Raw genomic sequence first — 23,166 nt, 5'->3', positions numbered from 1 at the left:
TTAGATATCTCCTTAGAATTTAATCCGAGCCCAAAGCAACACTCCTAAGCTTATCGATGATCTTAGAATGATTTAGTCCGATTTTAATATCACGTTTTTCCTACGTGCACCAAATGAGCAAACGATTATCATCATAGCATTCCTTATTCAAAATCGTGTCCAATGACATATAATATGACCATATTTAAAATTTCAAGTTTCGGAACCTCACCCAAGCGGTGCACAATAGCGGTTGGTGGCGGTACCGGAAACGTCAACGAATATATGCATGGCATATATCAAAACAATCATCCCGATGAGTACATCACGAAAGTACAGCTCCTTCGCCCAAATGACCTCCGGTGTCGCCGGAAAACGCTTCCAAAGGGCATAGATACCCAAAATCTTGCCGGAGAAAAACGGCGAGTTGACCGGAATGACTTAGTGGGTTTTGTTCCTCTCTTCACGCTGGTTCTAAAAGTACCAACCACTTGGCGAGTGGTGGTCGGAGTTGGCCGGAAAACACAGTCAAAGTTGACGGACCAAAACTTTGACTGGCGATTCCGAACGATTAACGGCGAGTTGGGCGGTGCCGCTTGGCAGTTGAGGTCGCCGGAGCAAGGCGAAACCGATGAGCTGTCGCGCGTCAAAAATGGTGGCCGGTGGTGGTTGGGTCTGGTGTCTTGCCACCGGTTGCCGAGAGAAGAAGAAGAAGAAGAAGAAGAAGGAGAAGAGAGTGCTCGGGAAGGAAAAGGAAAAAGAAAAGAAAAGAAAAAAAATTCTTATTTTTAAAACAAGTGGGTCCCACCACTTATATAATATATATATATATTCTTTTTTTTTTTTTTTTTTCTTTTCTGAGACTTCACATTCTTCCCTCCTTAAAGAAATTTCGTCCCGAAATTTTCAAAGTACAACCTTAAGCTGAAAATTAAACAAATGAGGATACTTCTCATACATCTCCGACTCTGACTCTCCAATAGCCTCGTCTTCTCTTTGGTTCTGCCATAAGACCTTGATTATGAGAATCCCTCTATTCCTTAACACCTTTAACTCTCTCGCCAGAATTCTGATAGGTTGTTCTTCACATGTCACGTTCTCTTAAATAGGGATAGCCTCATACTCAATGATGTGCGATGGGTCTGGAGTATACTTCCCCAGCATCGACACATGGAACACATTGTGAACATGCCCCAACCGCGCTCGTAAGTTCAATTGATAAGCGACCTCCCCAACCCTCTCGATAACCTCGAAAGGTCCAATATACCTCGGGGCTAGCTTACCCTTCACTCCAAACCTTGTCACACCACGCATGGGACTAACTTTCAAGAAGACATAGTCACCAACCTCAAACTCAACTTCTCATCGGAGGAGATCGGCATAACTCTTCTGACAATTTTGAACAACCTTAAGTCTCTCTTGGAAAAAAAATACTTTGATCTTCCCAGTAGTACTAGCAATTTGATATCCAATTGTGACATGTTAATCTGGTCCTGCCCAACACAAAGGTGATTTGCATGGTCTCCCATATAAGGCCTCATAAGGAGCCATGCCTATACTGGCCTGGTAGCTATTATTATAAGTGAATTCCACCAATGACAAATGTTTTCCCCAGCTACCTCCAAAATCCAAAATACAAGAACGAAGCATGTCCTCCAAAGTTTGGATAATCCTCTCAGACTGTCCATCTGTCTGAGGGTGGTGAGCGGTGCTCAAGTTAAGTTCAGTTCCTAAAACTTCTTGCAGTGCTCGCCAAAACTTTGATGTAAATCGAGGATCTCTATTAGAAACAATGCCGAAAGGCAACCCATGCAGTCGAAGTATATTACCCACGTAAAGTCGAGCTAATTTTGAAACCTTACAATCCTTCCTAATTGGAATGAAATGAGCATATTTGGTCAAACGATCGACAATCAACCGGACAGTGTCATGCTTTAATGGTGTTAATGGTAATCCCATCACAAAGTCTATTATGATCTCGTCCCACTTCCATTCTGGTATAGGTAAAGGTTGAAGCAACCCTGAAGGTCTCTGGTGCTCAGCTTTAACCTGTTGGCAAACCATACACTTAGCTACAAAGTTAGTTGTGTTCTCTTCATACCTTCCCACCAATATTGTCTTTTCAAATCTTGGTACATCTTTGTGCTTCCAGGATGTACAACAAACTTAGACTTATGGGCCTCAATCATAACAGACTCTCTAAGATCAGGGATTTTTTTTTTTTTTGCAACGGCTAATCTTCCCTTATGGTATAAGAATCCTTCAGCATTTACTGTCCATCCATCTAACTGCTCACTGTTTTGGATTCGATTATAGATAAGTCTCTCTTTCTCATCTTGCCACTGACATTTCTTAACTTGTTGAAGTAGCATTGTGTAGCAACTGCATTTCTTTTCCATGAGAATATCTCAAAGTGAAATCATAATTTTCCCTGTACTCGACCCTTCTTCTTTGCCTCAAATTCAAGTCTCTTTGAGTAAAGAGATACTTTAAACTCTTATGATTAGATTCTAATTCAAAATTTTCCCCATATAAGTAACATCTCCACATTTTCAAGGCAAAAAAATCATTGCTGCAAGTTCCAAGTCATGTGTGGGGTAGTTCTTCTCATGTATCTTCAATTGGCGTGAAACATAAGCAACAACCTTGCGATTTGGCATGAGAACTCCACCTAAACCAGTACCAGAAGCATCAGTAAATACCACAAACGGTTCATCACTTATTAGGCACAGTGAGAATAGTCGTCGTAGTCAATCTTGGCTTAAGTTCTCTGAAAGCTTCTTCACAACTGTCATCCCACACGAACTTTAAATCCTTTCTTGTTAGCTTTTTCAAAGGCATAGCAATTCGAGAAATATTCTCCACAAAGCGACAATAGTAACCTACTAACCCAAGATAACTCCAAATCTTAGTAACATTCTTTTATTTTTCCCACTTTAAGATAGAATCTATCTTCGCATGAATTCACAGTAATGTCCTCTTGATATTTTACATGCCCTAAGAATTTGACCTCAGTCCTCTAGAAGTCACATTTTTCTTTCTTAGCATATAATTGATGGTCCCTCAAAGTTCGCAACACAACTGTTTAATGTTCTGTATGGTCCTCAGGTGTCTTGGAATACACCAAAATCCATCAATAAAAACAACCACAAACTTATCCAAATAGGGTCTAAAGATTCTATTCATAAGGTCCATAAATATTGCAGGTACATTCGTTAACCCAAATGGCATCACCAAAAACTCTAAATGTCCATAACGTGTTCTGAAATTAGTTTTAGGAATATCCTCTTCCTAAATCCTCAATTGATGATAGCCTGAGCTTAAGTCAATCTTGGAAAAACACTTTGAACATGTGAGCTGATCAAACAACTCATATATCATTGACAATGGATACTTGTTCTTAATTGTCATCCGAATTAATTTCTTATAATCGACGCACAATCACAAGGATCCATCAGATTTCTTGGCAAACAAAACTGGAGCTCCCCATGGGGAAGTACTGTTCCTGATGTACCTTATCCATTAGCTCACCCAATTGCTTTTTCAATTCATCCAACTCTGCAGGTGCCATGCGATAAGGGGTAGTAGAAACTGGTTGAGTCCCGGGAATCAAATCAATGCAAAATTTGATCTCTCTATCAGGTGGTAGTCCTGGCAAATCCCCAGGAAACACATCTGGAAAGCCACTAACCACTGATATCCAAGGAAACTTGTCTAGAGGCCTAGACTTATCCTCAATTGCAAACAGACTCCCATAAACACTCTAAGTTTCTTTTCCCACCTAAACATGCCTTAAGGATAGGATCCTGCCTTACTGCACTCATGTTGGCTTGCTATACAATGAAATCTCCACCTGGAGATAAAAGAGTCAACATTTTGTGTGAGCATTCAACAATGGCTTGGTAATTAGACAACCAATCCATGCTAAGAATCACATCAACTTGTCACATAGGTAACACCATCAGGTTTCCTAATAAATTATGCCATCCAAACACAATACAACCGATTTGCAGATGGTTGATACTCCACCATGCCCTCTCATAGGTACACTCAACTGCAACGTAGGACTAAAAGTTCCCCACTCAAACCCAACATGCTAGCAAACATTAATGATATACAAGAATGAAATGTACCAGTATCAAATAATACATGAGCCCAAGAGCGTGAGATAAGAACCACACCACCCACAACTCCCTGGCATACTTCTCCTTGTACATCATCACCACCAAGAGCATAGGCTTGACTGGAGGCTTTTTTTTCTTTTACTTTCTCTTTTCCTTGACCATATGGCTTGTGCTTGCACTAAAGCCTCCTCCGGGATTGAACCCTCTCTAACTTCTAGCAGAAATAGGAGTTTGAAAACTCTGCGAGTACCCCTGGTTGAATCTTGAACCTTGGGGCTAGAACTGATGTTGATATTGGGATTGTTGCCCTGGTGTGGGTGTGAAACCATATGATGAAGTCTGAGACTGGTTACCCTTAGTTTGTCCTTTGAAAGGAGTAGACCTTGCATAACTCCCGATGGGTCCTCCATGTGATGGTTGGAACCTCTGTTGTCATGTGGGCAATCTTTCTTTCGATTCATTCTTGATGAGCCTCAGTCCGTAAGGCTGCTGTCACACACTCATTCAAATTTCCAAAGGTCATAGGGCAAGTGGACTCAGCATTGAAGGGAGTAAGGGACGGAGAAACTGCTCAAATAAAGGAGGTTGACCGACCGTACCGGCATAAACATAAGAAGATAACTCTACAAACTTCATGTAGAATCATTCACTCACATCCATCATTATCTAGTCATTCTATGATCTCATCAACCTGTCATTGATCTTAAGAAATCAAATGATCCAATCAAGTCCTTCTATGAGATGGGTTAAAATGTTGTTCTTCGAAAACCCATCTCAAAAGTTCCTCAAATCATCCCATCAATTCCACTCATCCTACTTAAGGCTTCCTACTAGTCTGGTGCGCTCCTTCCCAACTTGGGCACATTAATATTAACATGATACTCCATAGGTGTTCCTATAATGTTTAAACTCTTCTTTATATGCCTCGACCATCTTTCAGCAACCATGTAATCCCTTCCACCTTTACACTTAAGCATTTGAATCCGATGGAAAATCTAGAAGTGATTGCTCTGTCGGGCAGCTGGATCCATCTGTTTGGCAGGAATGCCTCTTAAAGCCTCAAGAATGGCGTTCACATGGAATGCAACTGGCGAAGAAGGAACCTCAGCCTCAAGGACATCATCTGCAGGCCTTCTCCTTGTTGTCCTTCCTTTTGGAGGCATTTTCTTAGGTCAGTAAATCAAAAGCTAACCAGTTAGCGAGGAATGGATGCTATCTATATACATACGCCTTTTATAGATCAAAATGCTTTATTTTAAAATAAATTTAATCTATTTGGTGACACACTCCGAGGTATTTGAACCCGGTGCTCTGATACCATTATTCTATCACGACCCGAGCCCTAGGCCGTGGCAGATTTGTAATATCCATAACTTGGGTGGTCAAAGGTCAAACTTTGACCCTCGGTGGAAAATAGTCTTTATAAATGATCCTTTAATTTATATTAAATATTACTATAATTATAAGTCAAACAATGGAGTAACTCCTATAATTATATATGAAAATATCACGGATAAAAGTAGGATCATTTATCTTAATACATAGAATAATAATATCCCCACAGTTATGTAGTCACCAAACAGTTAAATTTAATAAGTCATAAAATACCCAAAATACACTACTACAAAATTGGGCTTTCCCGACACCCAATCACGACAGTCAACTCTTTTGACTGTCGTAGTTGCTTAGCGGGACTCTACGCCGACAGTAAAAAAATGTAGGCATAGAGACCAACGCCGACAGCTAATAACTGTCATTGTTGCTTTTGACTGTCGTTATTGACCCCAACGCCGACAGTTAATTCGAGACCAATGCCGACAGTTAAAATGTGTCGCTATTGAGCCCAACGCCGACAGTTAATTCTAGACCAATGCCGACAGTTAAAATGTGTCGCTATTGAGCCCAACGCCGACAGTTAATTTGAGACCAATGCCGATAGTTAAAAGGTGTCGCTATTGACCCCAACGCCGACAGTTAATAAAAGTCCAATGCCGATAGTCATAAAATGTCGCCAAAATTCAAATAAAAAATTATAATTAATGAATAGTATAATTTTAAAAATATAAACTAAATTTTGTAAATATATATTTATAAAAATTATGTATTTATTAAAAACTTTTAAAACTAGATTTTTTTTGTTTCTAAATTTTTTATTTACTTTTGTATTTATAATAATTTTTATATCAAAATTTAAAATTATTATTCTTTAACATATTTATAAAATTAACTATATTATTAACTATATAATTCTTTAACATATTTATAAAATTTGTATTAGTTAAAATATAGGTGTTTTATTAATTAAAAAAATTAATGAATAGTATAATTTTAAAAATAAACTAAATTATGTAAATATATATTTATAAAAATTATGTATTTATTAAAAAAAAATTTGAAATTGATTTTTTTGTTTCTGAATTTTTCATATTATTATTTTTTGTAATTATAATAATTTTTATATCAAAATTTAAATTTATTATTCTTTAACATATTTATAAAATTAATTATATTATTAACTATATTATTCTTTAACACATTTAATTATACATATATATAATTTATTTGGGTGTGAAATAAGTATTAAAAAATATATTTATTATTATTACATACATTATAAATTTTGAACTATAAATAAATAAATTGATTATTTGTAATAAAAAATTAATTTAATTTTTATAAATAAGAAAACATTTTAATTTAATATAATAGTATTTATAATTTAAAATCTAACACTAATAAATAAATATTATGCTACGCGGGTACTAAAAAATTTGGGCACCAACCTTCAACTTTTTCATTTTCATTTTCATTTCTCCACTATTTGATTTAAATACTTTATTTCTTATTTTATTTTTAACTCTCTCTTTCTGAAATCCCTCATATCTCTCTTTCTCAATCCCTAAATTTCTCCATGCCTCCGATCTCCAGCCTCTCACTGCACCTCTCGCACGATCGACTATCGCCTTTAGCCATTCCGAATAAATGGCCTTTGAATCGAGCTCATCCTCGTCTCCTCTGGTGGGTCAATGGAAGTTGAGCGCCACCTCTGCTCGCTCGGGACGCCGCCTCCTTCGGTCCCATCGCCCCCGCTGGCCGGGGTGAAGAAGTTGAGCACGGACTATGCTGGGTATGTCCCTTCTCTTGAATATATACTTATATATTTATAATTATTTGCTTACTTTATTTTGTTTGCTAAAAATGATGTTCTGAATTTTAAAATTGTGGTGTTTACTATAATCTTTTATGAGACTATTTTCCTCTTTTTTTTTTAAAAAAAAAAATTTGACTGGAGAAAGGGGTTTCCGTGCAAAAGTGGACTCTTTGATCTTGTAAATTTATATATATTGAGCAAGTGATTATTTAGTAGTTTGAGTGAATGACTGATGTTTTGGTTTGTATGTATGTAAGTATGACTTATGCTGGTCTTTATAGCCTTTTTTTGTCTTTCATTTATTTCCTTATCTTGAAAAGACAGTCATCATGTCAGTTTCTTCTTAGTGACTAAATTTTTTGACTTGTAATTTTCAGGTGAATGCACTTTTATCTTCTTTAGATATAGACGACAATGGTCAGGTTAGGGGACCTTTTCCTGCCAGAATACGGGAACTAGAGGATTACTGGAATGAATCCCAAGGCATGATAAAACCAGGTTTTCCGGTTGCAGATGGATGGGTTACTGAATTCAGCCAGCATCGTGCAGAACATGGTGATCCTAATGCTTGGGCTCACTCATTTGAGAGACAGCATGGTGCCAATGGGTGGCCTCTAAGTTTGAGCAGGCAAGTAAATATTAGAATATTAGTCAACAGTATATTTTCCCTTTAGTTTCTGAAGTCTTTTATTCTTTTTTCTTTATTTCATCATATATTTCCTTAAGAGCTTCAATCATAAAAAAATATTTCTTTAAATATTATAAGAAGATGAGAAGTAACAATGGTGTGCTCTGAGTTCTTGTGACACTAGTATTCCAGGCAATAGCTTATAATGTTAATCCATTTATAGGATTTTAAAAGACTAACCATAAAGATAATTGGCATGTAAGCCTTCACAGTAAAAAATGGCTCTGGGACCATGTATCCAAATTGGATCACTTAAGTTTTGATTTACAATGTAGTTAAATTTATTTTTTTGTTATAAATTCTATCTTCTTTTTTGCATCAACTTCATCCACTTAAGGGCTGTATCTCTTTGATTGATTGTTTGGCTGCTCTTTCAACCTTTTGAAGAATTATAAAATAGTCATCCATACATTGAGTTTGATTTTGTAATTTTGTTCACAGGAGCAGTCTCAGTTGACGTCAACGGATCAAATGGGAGGGGTAAATGTTGCAAACTTAGCTGCTATGGAGCAAAGTCGTATGCTTGCTAATACATTAGCTCAGAACAATGATCCTAAATTTCAGGTTTGTAAGCTATGTTGTGCTACAACTTTATGATTCTCTTGTTTTTAACATGAAGATATTCTTCTGCCCGTGTTTATTGCTTCTAACTTTCATATATATTTTTTCCATGTCTTTTTGAGTGTGTGATGATACAAGTATTGTGATCAATACACTTTTCGTTGATTACAATTATGCATATGTTGTTGGGCCATTAGTTTCTGGAACTTCATTATCTTTCAAGATGTTTGAAGAAGGGAAATCAATGGAAAACTACCATTTAGATTTTTACTTCGTTTGTATTGTATATTATATTGGTTCCACAATTTAAATATCTTGGAACATGGAATTTGATAGGCTGAGTAGAGTTACACGCTATTGCTTGACTAATTCTATGATCCAAGGATGCTAAACTAGGCTAGAAGAGAGTATAATAATCGTGTTAGTTTCAAGTTTACATGCTAATTATCCATTTAATGAATCATCATTCAAAACGATGTGCCATAGTGTACTTTTACTGTATTTTTCTAATCTAGTTCTTATGTAAAAAGTCCACTTAACTCATTAAGTATATAGTTTTATTTTGATTGTATGGAAATGATAAAAAATTATTTTATAAAATTATTATTTAATAGTTTATTATTTACTTTTTTTAATGATAAGAAACTGACAATAAATTGGGTAGAAGAAAACCAATAGGTCTACAATAGATGGTAAGATATTATTCACGACGGGAAAGGATAAACGATCATCTAAGATCTCAGCCAAAAGTTCCAATCTCTAAGTAAACCAAAAAATGAGAACACAATGAGATCCAAACGACCACCTGAAATTTAAGTCTCCCAAAGTTGAAACCCGTCCAAAACTAATTCCTGAAAGATCCTCTTATTCTTATTTCTTTCTAACTAGAGTTCCCAATAAGTTGCCTACAAGGCAACATCCCAAAGTTTTTAACGTCTGTTGGACTTCGACTCTAAACCATCGCACTATGCCAAATTATCTTCACAATGATGGGGGCAAACCCAAAAAACTATAACATATAGCAGTTGTTATAGTTTCTTGTTCCTCAAATATTGTAGAGTTAGGAGAAGAGCTCAGTCAAAAAATAAAATTAAAATTATATTTTGGAAAAAATAGAGGAAAAGAAAAAGGAGTATGATTATATGATCTATCAGAGAACAGTTTCATGAGCTGTTGGCACCATTTGCATTTGAAGAATTAGTGAAGTCTTATTAGTTATACTATTCCTCTTTTATTTTGATAGAGCTAAGTGTGCCAAACTCATTGTTTATGCAGAATTCAAAGTTTCTTCAGTTTGTGTCAAAGATGAGTCGTGGAGAACTTAGTATCAACGATAATCAAACTGCATCATCATCTGGGGACTGGGCAACAGAATATCAACAGAAGTACAACCCGGGTCTTGCTTGGGCTGATGAATTTGTGCGTAAAAAACCGTATATAAATGTGCTTACATCATAATTCTGATTTCTCGGGAAGCCTTTTATTTTTTCATTGAATATCTAATATGCATACCAATCTTATCTAGTGCAAGCAGTTTTCATTTTTTACTAATTGCATAACCTTCAATTAAGGAGTAAAGAAGTCCTTAATTTTGATTTTTCATATCAGACTTTAGTTTTCATCTGTAGCTGATTTTCTGTTTGTTCTGAATCTACCTGGCATAATTTAAGATTTTGGGATTCTTGGGTTGTACTTATGGATTTATGTTTTTCTAAATTTTGTGTGGTTGCTCCATGTGATACAAGATGCTAGTAGTGATCTTGTTGCGCTACTTTTGCTCTTAAATGTTGTTCCTAGGTATGTAGAATCATAATTGCTCCTATGTTCCCTATATTCTATCATACCTATGCAACTATATATACATATATAGGTGAAGTTTTATTACCAGTGTTTAAAGTGTCTTCTAAATATTAAAAGCGTGGCCTAAAATCCTCACTCTTCTCCTGATATTGAAGTGAAGTAACTTATTTTGTAAGATCCATTCATCTGAACAACCTGGAGTAGAATATACACAAAATAGTGTTAAAGATACTTGTCAATAATGAGACAATATAACATATTTTTCCCAACTTTATTATTGTTAACTGAGGAGGTATTGATCTCAAGTAAAAATTTCTGTGAACTGATATTTTGAGGTTTATAGGCTTCTCGTGGAGCTGATCACTGGGTGAACGAGTTTGCTTCTGGTGGAGAGAAGCATGCTTCAGCTGATGATCAGTAGGTGGATGAGTTTTCTAATTTGCATATTAATAACTAGTCCAAGGACTGGGCAGACGAATTTGGGAAGCAAGTTGGTGAAGGAGCTTTTGGGGATAGTTCAGCTGATGCTTGGGCTAGTGCTTATGATGAGTAAGTATGCTTGCTTTTCCATGTTTTTTTTTTAACTCAGTAATGTTGGAAATAAGCAAAAGAAATTTAATGTAATCAATTCCTACTTTCAGTAGGATAGCCTGTTTTATTTGGATTTAGAAGTGCTTCTCTACTTATCTCTAATTACCATCATTTTCCCCCCTGTTGACCATGATATTTATCTAGTAGAGGGCAGATTGAAGGTATAATGTAAAGTAAAAGTCCACTGCTTCAGTGAATTCCAATGAATAATGAACTTAAAATTTTAGTCTCCGATGTTGTTATAGTGAGTCTGAAGTTTGAAGGTTGTACTGCTTTGGATGGATACTTATTGGTCATCATAAAACAAGAGAACTTAAATCATAACTAAAGTTTCTTTTTGCTTTGAAAAACTTGATTTGTATCTATATGACTCCATATGTATAGGTACCTAAATGAGCAAGTAGTTTCCAAGCAGCGGTCAGATGCTTCTAGGGGGGTCTATGTCTTCTCTGATATGAATCCCTATGTTGGTCACCCAAATCCCTTAAAAGAAGGTCAAGAACTGTTCCGCAAAGGCCTTTTGAGTGAAGCCATGCTTGCTTTAGAGGCTGAAGTTTTGAAAAATCCTGAAAATTCTGAAGGTTGGAGGCTACTTGGAATAGCAAATGCAGAGAATGATGATGACCAGCAGGTGATTCTACTACTTCTATATTTAAGTTACAGTAAACAAGTTATTAATGATATAACTACAAGGCCAGCATTAGCGGAATTATCTTGTACTCTAGGTTTTTCCATTAAATAAACCCCCTTCCCCCCTCCCCAAAAAAACTTGGGGTAAAGTTATTGTATAACACATTTATCTTGAAATGCAATGTTTGCAGGCTATTGCAGCTATGATGCGGGCGCAAGAAGCTGATCCAACTAATTTGGAAGTGCTTCTTGCTCTTGGTGTGAGTCATACAAATGGTCAGTAGTTTTTTCATCAAAAGTGTGTATGGAAAGTAGAACATAGGTCCTGACATCATGCTGATCATGTTTTGTATTTCACCAATTACTCTATTTATAAAGGATCTATTATGTATTGAACCAATTAATTTGGTAGTAGTGTGGAAATGTATTTCTTTTTAAGTATTATGTTACTGGTAAAGGACAAAACAATTTTTACTTTAACACTTGAAATGATTCTTCTTTTTTAATATGCAGAGTTAGAGCAGGCAGCAGCGTTAAAATACTTATATGGTTGGTTACGTAACCATCCAAAATATGGGACACTCGCGACTCCTGAGTTGGCTGATTCATTGTACTATGCTGATGTAGGTGTTCGCTTTTTGTTATTTGTTTCATCTTTGCATACTCTGTTATCCATAGTAGTAACAAATGTGTGAAAGTCATTTAAATGTTTATTTTCATACATGAGAGCGTAAAGGAAATCTTCTCATGACTATAGATGTCCATTTAATTGAATATAAACATAAATTTGCAAATATCCGCTTAAACATTTGAATGCAATTCAAATTTATTTTTTGCTGCTTGTAGGTAGCTACGTTATTCAATGAAGCTGCTCAAATGTCGCCAGAGGATGCAGATGTTCACATAGTTTTGGGTGTTCTTTACAATTTATCTAGAGAGTATGACAAAGCCATCGAGTCCTTTCAAACAGCTTTGAAACTAAAACCGCATGACTACTCTCTCTGGAACAAGCTTGGTGCAACACAAGCAAATAGTGTTCAGAGTGCTGATGCAATATTGGCTTATCAACAGGTAAAAATCTCTATTGTTAATCCCTTATATACTCCTGGGGTAATGTATAAACGAAAGATTTAACTTGAAATTTGCGTTTCTTTTCATTTGTACGTAACATTTGATTCCTATACTTCTGATAATCTAAATGGTCAAAATACTACCACTAGATAATGAGAAATGATCATTTTCATGCCTTTGTGACTGAAAACCACAATCATCATTTTTATTTATTCTGCAACCTCAAGTTTTCTATTTATTTTAGTTTTGTTTTAATTTTAATGGTGTTTATTCTGTATTGTAGGCTAAAACTCTACTTGAATATTTAAGAGAACCAAGACAATTATATAAGAGAACCAAGGCAACACGAAATTCTTCTTCAAGTTGTTGGGTATTATTTTCTTTCTTGCTTGTAAAAATTATGTACAGTCAGGATTTGATGTATTATTTACATCGAGAATAATGAATTTTTAGTGAGAATTATAATGAATTTTCATTGAGACTTATTTAGTCTCATGGGGATTAGATGTATTATTTGCATTTCAATTGTATGAATAAATGTTGTATGTATATGAATTTTTATTATGATAAATATAATTTTTTTTTACAATTTATGGTAATAATAATTAATTATGTGAGTAATTTTTTTTATTTAAATTTATATCAAACTTCACTTGTTAAAAATATAATTAAAAGTTTTAAAAAATATATATCGAAAAATTATTATGTATATAAATTCAATGTTATGGCGACACGGCGTTGCTAGCAACAACGATACTTATTAACTGTCGGCGTTGTCAGCAATGGCGACACCTATTAACTGTTGGCATTGCCAGAAACGATGACACGTATTAACTGTCGGCGTAGCCAGCAACGATGACACGTATTAACTGTCGGCGTAGCCAGCAATGACGACATCTATTAACTGTCGGCGTAGGCAGTAATGACGACACATATTAACTGTCGGCGTAGCCAGCAACAACGACACTTATTAACTGTCGGCGTAGCTACCCTACGCTGGCATAGGCAAATACGACAGTTAGTCGACTGTCGTCATTGTTCAATAGCGACAGTTAAAAACTGTCGGGAAATCCCATTTTTGTAGTAGTGATAATACTTAGCATCCACCATTCCTCATTTCTAACTAAGACATAGCTAATTTATATGTATAGACCGATATGTTCCAAATTAAATACATACAATGCTCAAAAGATAGGACTATGGCACTAAACACAGTGGCTTCAGCAATAATTCACATTTTTCCACGTTCGCGTCACTAGGCTCCTGGAATGGGAGAGATAGGGGTGAGCTTATAAAGCCCAGTAGGAAAACAACTAATATCATGGACCCAAAAGTTTAATAAAACCCCTGCATAGTTAGCTTTGAAAGCAAAACATATATCATCATGTATAAACCAAAATAGAGAAACCACAAATAATCATAAGAGCATAGCTACAAGTGCACATCACATCGTCCACTAGATCCCTAGTTCCCGTTACCCACCATAGAAAATCCGACATCCTAAACCGGGTAGCCGGACCTGATAACCACCACAATGGGGAGGCTCAGAACACTTCCTGTATACAGATGCTAGGTCTTTACACCTACAGGTGAGTGGACACCTGATCTACCTATGATGACACAGAGACTAGGTCGTGAAACAACAACGTGCACCAATCATGATCACTATGGCTCTCATCAGTATAACCAAATGCAGGTAAACATGAAAAGAAAGAAATATATTCCCTTTATATTTTAGAAAATTGAGCAGCATAACAACTACATTTGAATAAACCCAAAAATCATAACCTGCATAAATAAGTGAACAAAATATATATTTGGCACTCGGTGCCCTCAGAACAGATCAGAAAACATGCAGGTTAAGTTTTCAATTTTTCAAACATTTTATAAATATCAAAATTGGAATATGTTGAATGCAATTTAATACGAGTAAAATAAGTCCAATAGTCTAGTTGAGTCCCTACCTCTTTAGATATCTCCTTAGAATTTAATCCGAGCCCAAAGCAACACTCCTAAGCTTATCGATGATCTTAGAATGATTTAGTCCGATTTTAATATCACGTTTTTCCTACGTGCACCAAATGACATTACAACAATTTTGCTCAAATATTACATTAAAATATAACATAATTTTAGAAGTGCTATTGATATGGAGACACGGAGAAAAAAAGACACGGTAAAAAAAAATTAGGCGGCAAATGAAACTCTTTTTGCCGCCTGAAATTGACAAAAAGAACAGCAAATGAAAAAAAAAACTTATCCCTAATCTGAAATCCCTACGCATGCCTCTCTCTCTCTCTCAAATCCCTAATCTCTACCAGCGCCTGAACCACACCACAACGGCGGCAAAAACTTATCCCTAATCTCTCATTCAGTCTTTCTCTCATTCGCTCTCCCTTGCTCTTTCTCTCATTCGCTCTCTCACATTCTCTCGGCTTTCTAACCCTCGCGCCATTGAACCACACCACAACCACACACCTGAAGCCTCCCTCACGCCGGTACTCACGCAACTGAAGCACACCACGACCACGCCCGTGCTGTAGTCGTTGAGTCTCTCATCCCCCCCTCTCTGTTTATCTCTCCCGCTGCTGTCTCTCCTGCTGGAGCAAGAACCCAGGCATCTCCCTCACGAGTCGCGTGCTTGCTATCTCTCCTGCTGGAAGCAAGAACCCAGCCATCTCCCTCACGAGTCGCGCGCTTGCTAACTCTCCTACTGGAAGCACGAAACCAGGCCAGAGTATTCGAAACTGTGAGGTAATTTTTAATTTAGATTTCAATTTCATATCAGATCATCAATGTATATGTATATATATGTGTGTATTTGTGTTGTTTGGCCTTGTTATTCTATTTTACTGTTTCTTAACAGTTTCGTTAGCTCTGTTAGTTTCTAACTTATCCTCTGTATAAAAGGAGCTAATTCCTCTTAATCGGTAAGATCAGTAAATTACCCAAATAAGATGGATTTCGGAAAAAAAGGGGCTTGATTTCTTGGACTTGAGTGAGAACCAGCTTGAAGGTGAGTTTCTAGAAATCCCAAAATCCATCACATTACATTTCTAGCTGTTTCTTTTCTTTTCTTTTTCAGTGTCATTACATTGTTGTTTTGAAAGTTGATTATTTTAGCACTCTGATAGAGGATGTGTTCAATTTGAAGCAAATGAGGTTGATTGCAATGGATATGAGATGATATAAATTACTGGGACTTTGTTCAAGTAGTTGAACTTTGAGGAATAATGAATATAATTGTCTTTGATTGAGTGTTTTTATTTAAGAGTTCTGTTTTTTTTTTTTAATAAATTGAGCTCTAAATTTACTTATTTGGGTCCCTTTTTCAACGGTGATTGGGATTCTTGGTTTGGAAGTTGAAACTCTTATTAGAGATTACAATGAATTTGGGAAAGATCTTTTTCGTGGGTTAGTCTTTTCATATAAATTTATTGTTGAAAAAGTGGGTGTTTGACACTTTTTTTTATAGATATTTTGAGGCATATTTTAAAGTGAAACTAAATCCACTATACAATTATTAGTGAAAAAGTCAGAATAGATTTGTGTTCTCCTCACCTCAGTGAATATTTCAACAATATCTTTTTCTTATATATTTAATTGCAAACCAACTTTAATATCATAACTGAGAAATAATTGTTTGTTTAGGAGGTGTTCAGATTATGAACAAAAGTCTGTCACAAGAATTTCACTTTCTGAAAAAGCACTGAGGCCACTGAGAGGTTCATTTTACACAGATATCACGTGACTTCATTTGTGAATGTGTTCAAGTTTTAGTTAACTAATTTTGAGTTGGTATTATGATCAATATACGTGGTTTTATTGTATAATTTGTATTATTTTTTTTGGGACATAGATACATAACTTGAACACTAGGAATAAATTTCATTGTACAAATTTCATACTAATTCAAATGCTATTATTGAGCTTTTGAAAGTCATTTGTGAGCTGAGATGCATAGGGATTTCACTTTGGATTGACTAATGGATTATGCATTTTTTGCCTTTTCTTTTTTCATTGTATTTTCAGTGAATATATTAGACCAATTCTATTGGCCCTCTCAGTTCTATTTTTCATTTAGCATTAATTGCAAATACGGTACAAGGAATTTTTCATGTATGAGGTTCAAGTGGTGGAGCTATTGTTTCTCTTTTCTGTTTTTGACACTCTAACATTGCATATCTTAGTGGCCCTTCAACTTAGTTGCATTTCTGCTTTTGAGCATTTGTATCTTTCATTTCATATGAACATGCTTGTTTTGGTAAAAAAAACTTTGTGAATGTTTAGACATATACCTGCCCCTCTCATATTAGTTAAGCTTTTAATTTGTCTCATTCTTGGTTGACGAATACTTAATTCTTACTTTTTGCACTTTCTATTTATAACTTTGGCCACTGTATTATGACTTAGAAACACTTAGTTAGCTTTGATTTCTATCTTTTGCATGGTTGTTGAAGTAAGTACATCTGTGATGCTGAAAGTTTTCTTAATGTTTTCTAGGATGACATTGTTCTTAATTCTTTGTGCAGGCATGCGCTTAGACTCTGATCTAGTGATGTTAAGCTTGAAGGAAATTGGAAAACTCAAGGTGAAATATTTTCATACAAGTATGCTTCATTTATAGTCATGAAATTCTTTTATGTATATGGTTTATCTACTCTCAGCATTGGAAGAAATGACCTACTGAGTTTGCTCTTACTTTTGATCCCATCTTTATTTTCTTTGAGACTCAAGTTTTTGGCTCAAGAATTTACACTTAGTTTGGATCAAATTCAAGGTGTTGAGCTTTCTATTTCATCTCTATTCAATTAAGAAATTGAGTGACTTCATATTATTTTCATTTGCTACCTACATATATTTAAGTTAGCCCTTTCATTGAGCTAATTTTAATCAAAAAGTAAGTCAATAAAGAAAATTTTGCTATTATTTATTCTAAAGTGCATTTTAGTTTTTATATGTGTTAAAAGAACCATAGTTTTGATTGTGTTTTCTAAAGTACTAAAGTACCATTAACTTGATTTAAAATGTATGTTAAAGTGATATTTGATTTATTTTTAATCATTATGTAACAAATTTTCATTACATGACTGGTTATGTTTTATTATTTGACATAATTTTATGTTTTCTTGCATATTGGTTATTTATATTTTCTGTTCTATAATATGTTTGTTTTTTTTTTGCTAGAACTTTTATAAATAAACCTTATATTTTCACATTATGGTTGTGTCAAGATCCTTTAAGTGGGCTTTAATTTGTTGGTTTTCCTTAAAGATTATTTCTTTGGTTTGTGTTGTTGCTTTTGTTTTTAATAATTTATTTTGCTGCAGCTGATGAAGGTAAGTCATTTCCCCTTTAGTTCAGGTTTATATAATTTTTTGTGTTGGAATTGTTTCTAATTAAGAGAATACAAAGAGAAAAATTAGAGATGTTTTAAGTGTAAGATTATGGTGCTTAATACTTAATGTTTGTGATTTGAGAATATGGATTTAGATTACCTTTTCTTTAGTCCTTTTGTTGGCTTTTGTGTATGAAATTTGGATTTTACAGATTTGATTTATGCATATTCTATAATATGATTTTATCAGACTAATATTCATGTGAAAATATATAATATTGATTGTATGGGTTTTGATCATAAATAATGAGATTTTTGTTTGGTGTTGTCATATTGCTTATATATGTCTCTATCTCTATATTTTTATTCTCTTTGTAATATAGTTAAAACTTTTTTGGTAGGCTGCCTCCAAGAGAAGAGGAAAAATACTTGGTGTGCAAGCAATCTCTCACGAGAGACTCTTACTTTTGTTTGCATTTTGCAAGAGGTATGCCTTTTACCTTTGTTTTAATATTATGTAAATGTTAGAGGAGTTTGAATATCTTAAATATTCATCCATAGTGAAGTAGGTTCTGAGATCATTGTTGTGTGCTGTGGTGATAACGGAAGGTTGAGAACTTGTGTGTCTTAGTGAAGTATGATCTGAGAAATTTGTGTGCTGTGGCGAGATAAGGAAGAAAACATGCATGCGTTTTTGAATTAGTTGAATTGATATTGGCAGATGGTTAGATGCTAGTCTAGGGGAAAATGGTGTTTGCTTTTATATAGACTTATCTAGTATAACTATTTTATAATTGAATTGTGTTTGCTTGGTTTGTTTGATGATTGGTACATTAATTAGATTGTTAAAAACATATACTTGTAAATGGTGTAATAATCTTTTTGTATAGTTTTTGAGGTCCTTTTCAGTTGTATTGCAAGCATCTCTGCCCGAGTTGCTTCTCTTTTTAGGGTCCTTTTCCTTCTTAAAGAAACCGAAATATCATTTTGTGTTGGCACTATAACAAAATCGGATTTAGAGATGAATTTTTTTCTCGCTAAAGCTTTCTAAATCCTTGTTATATCGAATAGCGATAATGAAATTGTCATTAAACTTCCTCGCTAATACTTTGTCTCTATTGCTGAAATATAGAGAGGACATTTAAAATCCTCGCTATTGCTCAGTAATAGAGAGGAAATTTTAATCACTATTTCATAGAATATTAGGTTGAGAAAAGTAGCAAGAAGGGTTTATGATTAGAGAAAAGGCTTTATCCTCGATTAAAATATAACTTTGATAAAAGAATATACACTTTTTTTATGTGACGACTTCTTGTACAAACAAACTATCTCCTATCTTCGTGATGAGGCACACTTAATTTAATTTTACTTTCCTAAGTATATTGCTGATCATAATCTATGTCAAGAATTTTACTCTGTTTGGTTTCTGAAAATACCAAAACAGAATGTAGACCAAGAACTTGGGACAAGTAGTCTATGATATATTCATAAAAAAAAAGTTCCAATCAAATAAAAGTCATGAAATTAGCTTGATACTTTTGAGTTTGAGAACTTAGGATGGTAGTGATCCCCATTCATATGTGTATTTATAACCAATAGTCTTTGATAAGATGTATAGGACAGATATATCTATTGCATTGAAAGGAATGGTCAAGACTATAGCGAAAATTAGCTAGAAGGGGTCAAGTGAGGTATAGTCCTTGTGGAATCACATGGTATTGTCTAACCAGTCATCATTATGGATTCAAAGTTCAGATCTAGCTGCCCTAAAATAAAATACCAGTTCATTTTTCTTGGCCCCCAACCCCAACCCCACCAAACAACCTCAGAACATAAAATTTAAAATTTGTAATAAGATGTCTTAGGCATGTCTAATATCTGAAGGGACACATTTTCATATCAAAATTAGAGTAGCCATAACTATTTAAAATCATTATCTTCTCTTCCAATCTTATTGATGCATAATAGGACATGTCATTATCTGCTAAAATTATGCTTATTGAAGGCTATTTTTCATTATTTACAGGCTGTTTTTTGTCAACAAAATGTAGAGATATATTTTTCAATACCAATATCATTTGTCTTGCCACAAAAGTCACAGCCTCTTTCTACACAAATAAATCATAGCACTAACAAAATTTGGTAGAAAACAATGTAGATCATACTCTTTACCTTCTCTTTTAAGATACAAGAAATTGTTTGACAAAGTTGTAAATAGAAATTGCTCATTTGAATTTATATCTTAGGAAGAATTATGTCTTGGTGTGATATTTATGTTTTGCTTTCTATCTTCATCTAAATAAATATATAAATATAATTGAAATTTGTAACGGCCACAGAAGCCTATGAATAAATAAATCATAGCCTAAATGGTTGTTCACAAGTGTTTATTTGTTTCATTTGTTCCGAAGAGTAATTTTTCTACTACTGTTTGTTCTCTTATCACTTTCTTTAAACATTGCTTTGTAAGTATGCTCCTACTAATTCTATGTTGGCATTGAAAACTTTTGTGTCCAATAATTTCTCTTGATTCTAATTAAGAAACAAGGTTCCATTCATATAAAATTCATGGAAGAAAATTTCCAATGAAATCTTTGATTAAACCATGAGAAATTTTGAATGATTTATATCTTCACTTAATTAGTTCTGTTTTGCTTAAAGCCAATTTTTATCAAATAATATCTCTTGTACCAGCTTCAAAATCCATTGACCTTTTATTTGATTACTTAGAATTAATCATGAATGCAACGAATGAATGTTGATCATAGAGCCATTTTAGATCCCTGATAAGCCCCTCAAAGAAAAACATTGATTCTAATGAATGTTTCTTTGATATTAGTGGTTCACTAAACATTTCATTACCTGAAATACTATCTTAAGTAAATTATTTATAACTGTATTAGTTTGTAAATTCTATTATCAAGACAGAGACCAAATAATATACCATGATAAGGATTCTATGTCATATTTTTATGAAAAAAATTCTAATACATTTTTTCTCTACAATTTCTTGCCCTTCTTTCCCTGCCCCACCACACCAACTCAGAACAATACAATTGCAATTAGATGTGTTAGGCATGTCCCATATCCACAGGGACACACATTTTCTTATCAAAACTAAAGTAACCCTTGCCTGAATGTTTTCTAGCAGTGTTCACATTTTAAATCAAAGTTCAAGAAGCTTAATAATCTCAACTCAAGTAATTAGGTCATTATTCCTTAAAAGGAAATTATTTCATCAAAATATACCATAAGTGAATGAAACAGTACTAGAATTTTTTGGAATATATAACTTTAAGTAAAGTGTAGTAAACTTCGGAAAGTAATGGAAGAGAACATGAACACATAGCTCTCAAAATTAGTGGCTAGATCATTTTCTAAACCATTTTCTTTCAGGGTCATCTAAAGTGAATTTGATGTCTTTGAAACAAGATTACTTGGAATGGAGAATGTTACAATGTACCTACATTTGGACTACGTTTTTATTTCTTGACGGTGGAAGAGCTGTGCAGGTAATATTCTCCTTTGTGTCTTCTACCTCAACCACTTGAATCATATGGTTGAGGCCTAGTTGTAATCAACAGCTATTCTAGAGCTTGGATGTAAAATCATAATATCCAAATCTGCATTTTAGGTGCAGCCATGTTTTGAACCCTGTGATTGTTGTAGTGGGTGGCAAGTTTCTTGACAAAACAGTCTTCAAGATAACCCATAAATCTAAATACCACCATTCCAATGATTATATCCACATTATTATGCATTCTAAATATTAGTTGACCATTTGTTTAATTTGAGTGCAAGCTTTCTCCCTGGGCCTGTATATAAGTTGAAATTGTATTATGAATTTAGTTGGGAAATTATTTTAGAAATTCCATGTTTGAGAAACATACATATTTCTCTTTATAAGTCCTCTTAGAAGTATCATATTAGAATTACTTTAATTTGTAGAGCATTTGTCACAATCTATTTGCATGTATCCACAGGGCGCTTTTGGAAAAAATGCTCTAGTTGGATTTGGTTTGACAACTTACACAATGCTTGGATTAGGAGTGGTAATATCTCTTTGAACCTTACCATAATGATTTTACTTTGGGTATTTGTCTCTATTAGTCTTTGAACAATACTCTACTTATTACAATTTAGCAGCTTAGTCCCTAAAATTTTAATATTTTAGTAATTAAGTCCTTTTTACTAACAAAATTGAATTTTTTACTGAATAAATTAGCAAGAATTATGCAGATTAAGAATTTATCTTTGACTTCTATCGTTGTGCTTAGTTTATGCTTTGTACTCTTTGTGGTGTTTCATATATAATCTCAACAGAACAATACCTTCACTCTATTGTGACATTTTAATTAATACAAGGCAATTTGGTTCTGTTTTTTTTTTTATAAAAGCCCTAGAATTACCACTTTAAGTAATTGCTGGTGTGATTCCATTATTACACTCGAATATTACAGGTGTGTAGATGTGACTGGAGCTTACAGTGCTCTAAAGACGGAGCTTAACATAAGCTTGACAGCAATAGGCCTTTTGTGGACTACAACTGGCTTTATTGCAAAGAGGATTACACATGGACCTGTGGAAGAAAGGGAAACAAGAAAGGGAAACAGGTATATGACGAGTGCACAACAAATGGACTCACAACAAAGACAAGTGCACAAAGGATGATGAATTGAAGGATGGAGCAAGTTTCGTGCATGGTTTACTTTTGTGTATCTTGTAATTTTTTGTTTTTCATTTTTGAAGTAAAAAATGTTCAAGATTATAATACTTTATTATGTTATGCTTTCAAATTTAAGTTAGAACTAAGATCTCATGAAATAGACACATTTAGAGTTTGAATTAGTTATTGTTTAATGTAATACTTATGGTTTATCAATTTATTGAGAATTATATTTTATGATTAATTTTGATTTTTTTTTTATCAAAATACAATAATGAAAATCTTTTAATTAAACAAAAAACTTATAAGTACCATTATCACAATAAAAAACCTTAATATGTTATGATTTAGAAACATATTATAAGCGTAAAAAATCGTTATGGTTTATATAATATAACAAATTAAAAATGTTATCAAAATAATCAAATGTAACAGTTGAAAAGTGTTATGAAAAAAGTACAAGATTAAATTTCAAATTTATAACAAAAAACTCTATCTAAATGTTATTATTTCAATATTATAGCATCTAAAAATGTGTTATTGAATAGTTTAAGATAACACCGAACA

General features: G+C 34.0%; 1 protein-coding gene and 1 pseudogene across 1 annotated transcript; both read left to right on the top strand.

The window, feature by feature from the left end:
- The first annotated feature begins 6,952 nt into the window (after positions 1 to 6,952).
- LOC133834343 (peroxisome biogenesis protein 5-like) lies at positions 6,953 to 13,184 on the top strand (annotated as a pseudogene).
- A 3,528-nt stretch (positions 13,185 to 16,712) lies between these two features.
- LOC133780624 (uncharacterized) lies at positions 16,713 to 22,720 on the top strand. The gene is made up of 5 exons (XM_062220249.1): positions 16,713 to 16,825; positions 17,099 to 17,186; positions 17,926 to 17,934; positions 18,335 to 18,420; positions 22,394 to 22,720. Exons 1-5 carry the CDS (start codon positions 16,713 to 16,715, stop codon positions 22,602 to 22,604), a joined length of 507 nt encoding a protein of 168 aa, XP_062076233.1. The 3' UTR covers positions 22,605 to 22,720.
- Positions 22,721 to 23,166: the final 446 nt, after the last annotated feature.

This window comes from Humulus lupulus, chromosome 5, assembly GCF_963169125.1.
Source record: "Humulus lupulus chromosome 5, drHumLupu1.1, whole genome shotgun sequence".
Classification (NCBI taxonomy): domain Eukaryota; kingdom Viridiplantae; phylum Streptophyta; class Magnoliopsida; order Rosales; family Cannabaceae; genus Humulus; species Humulus lupulus.
This window is presented reverse-complemented; position numbering and strand designations above follow the sequence as displayed.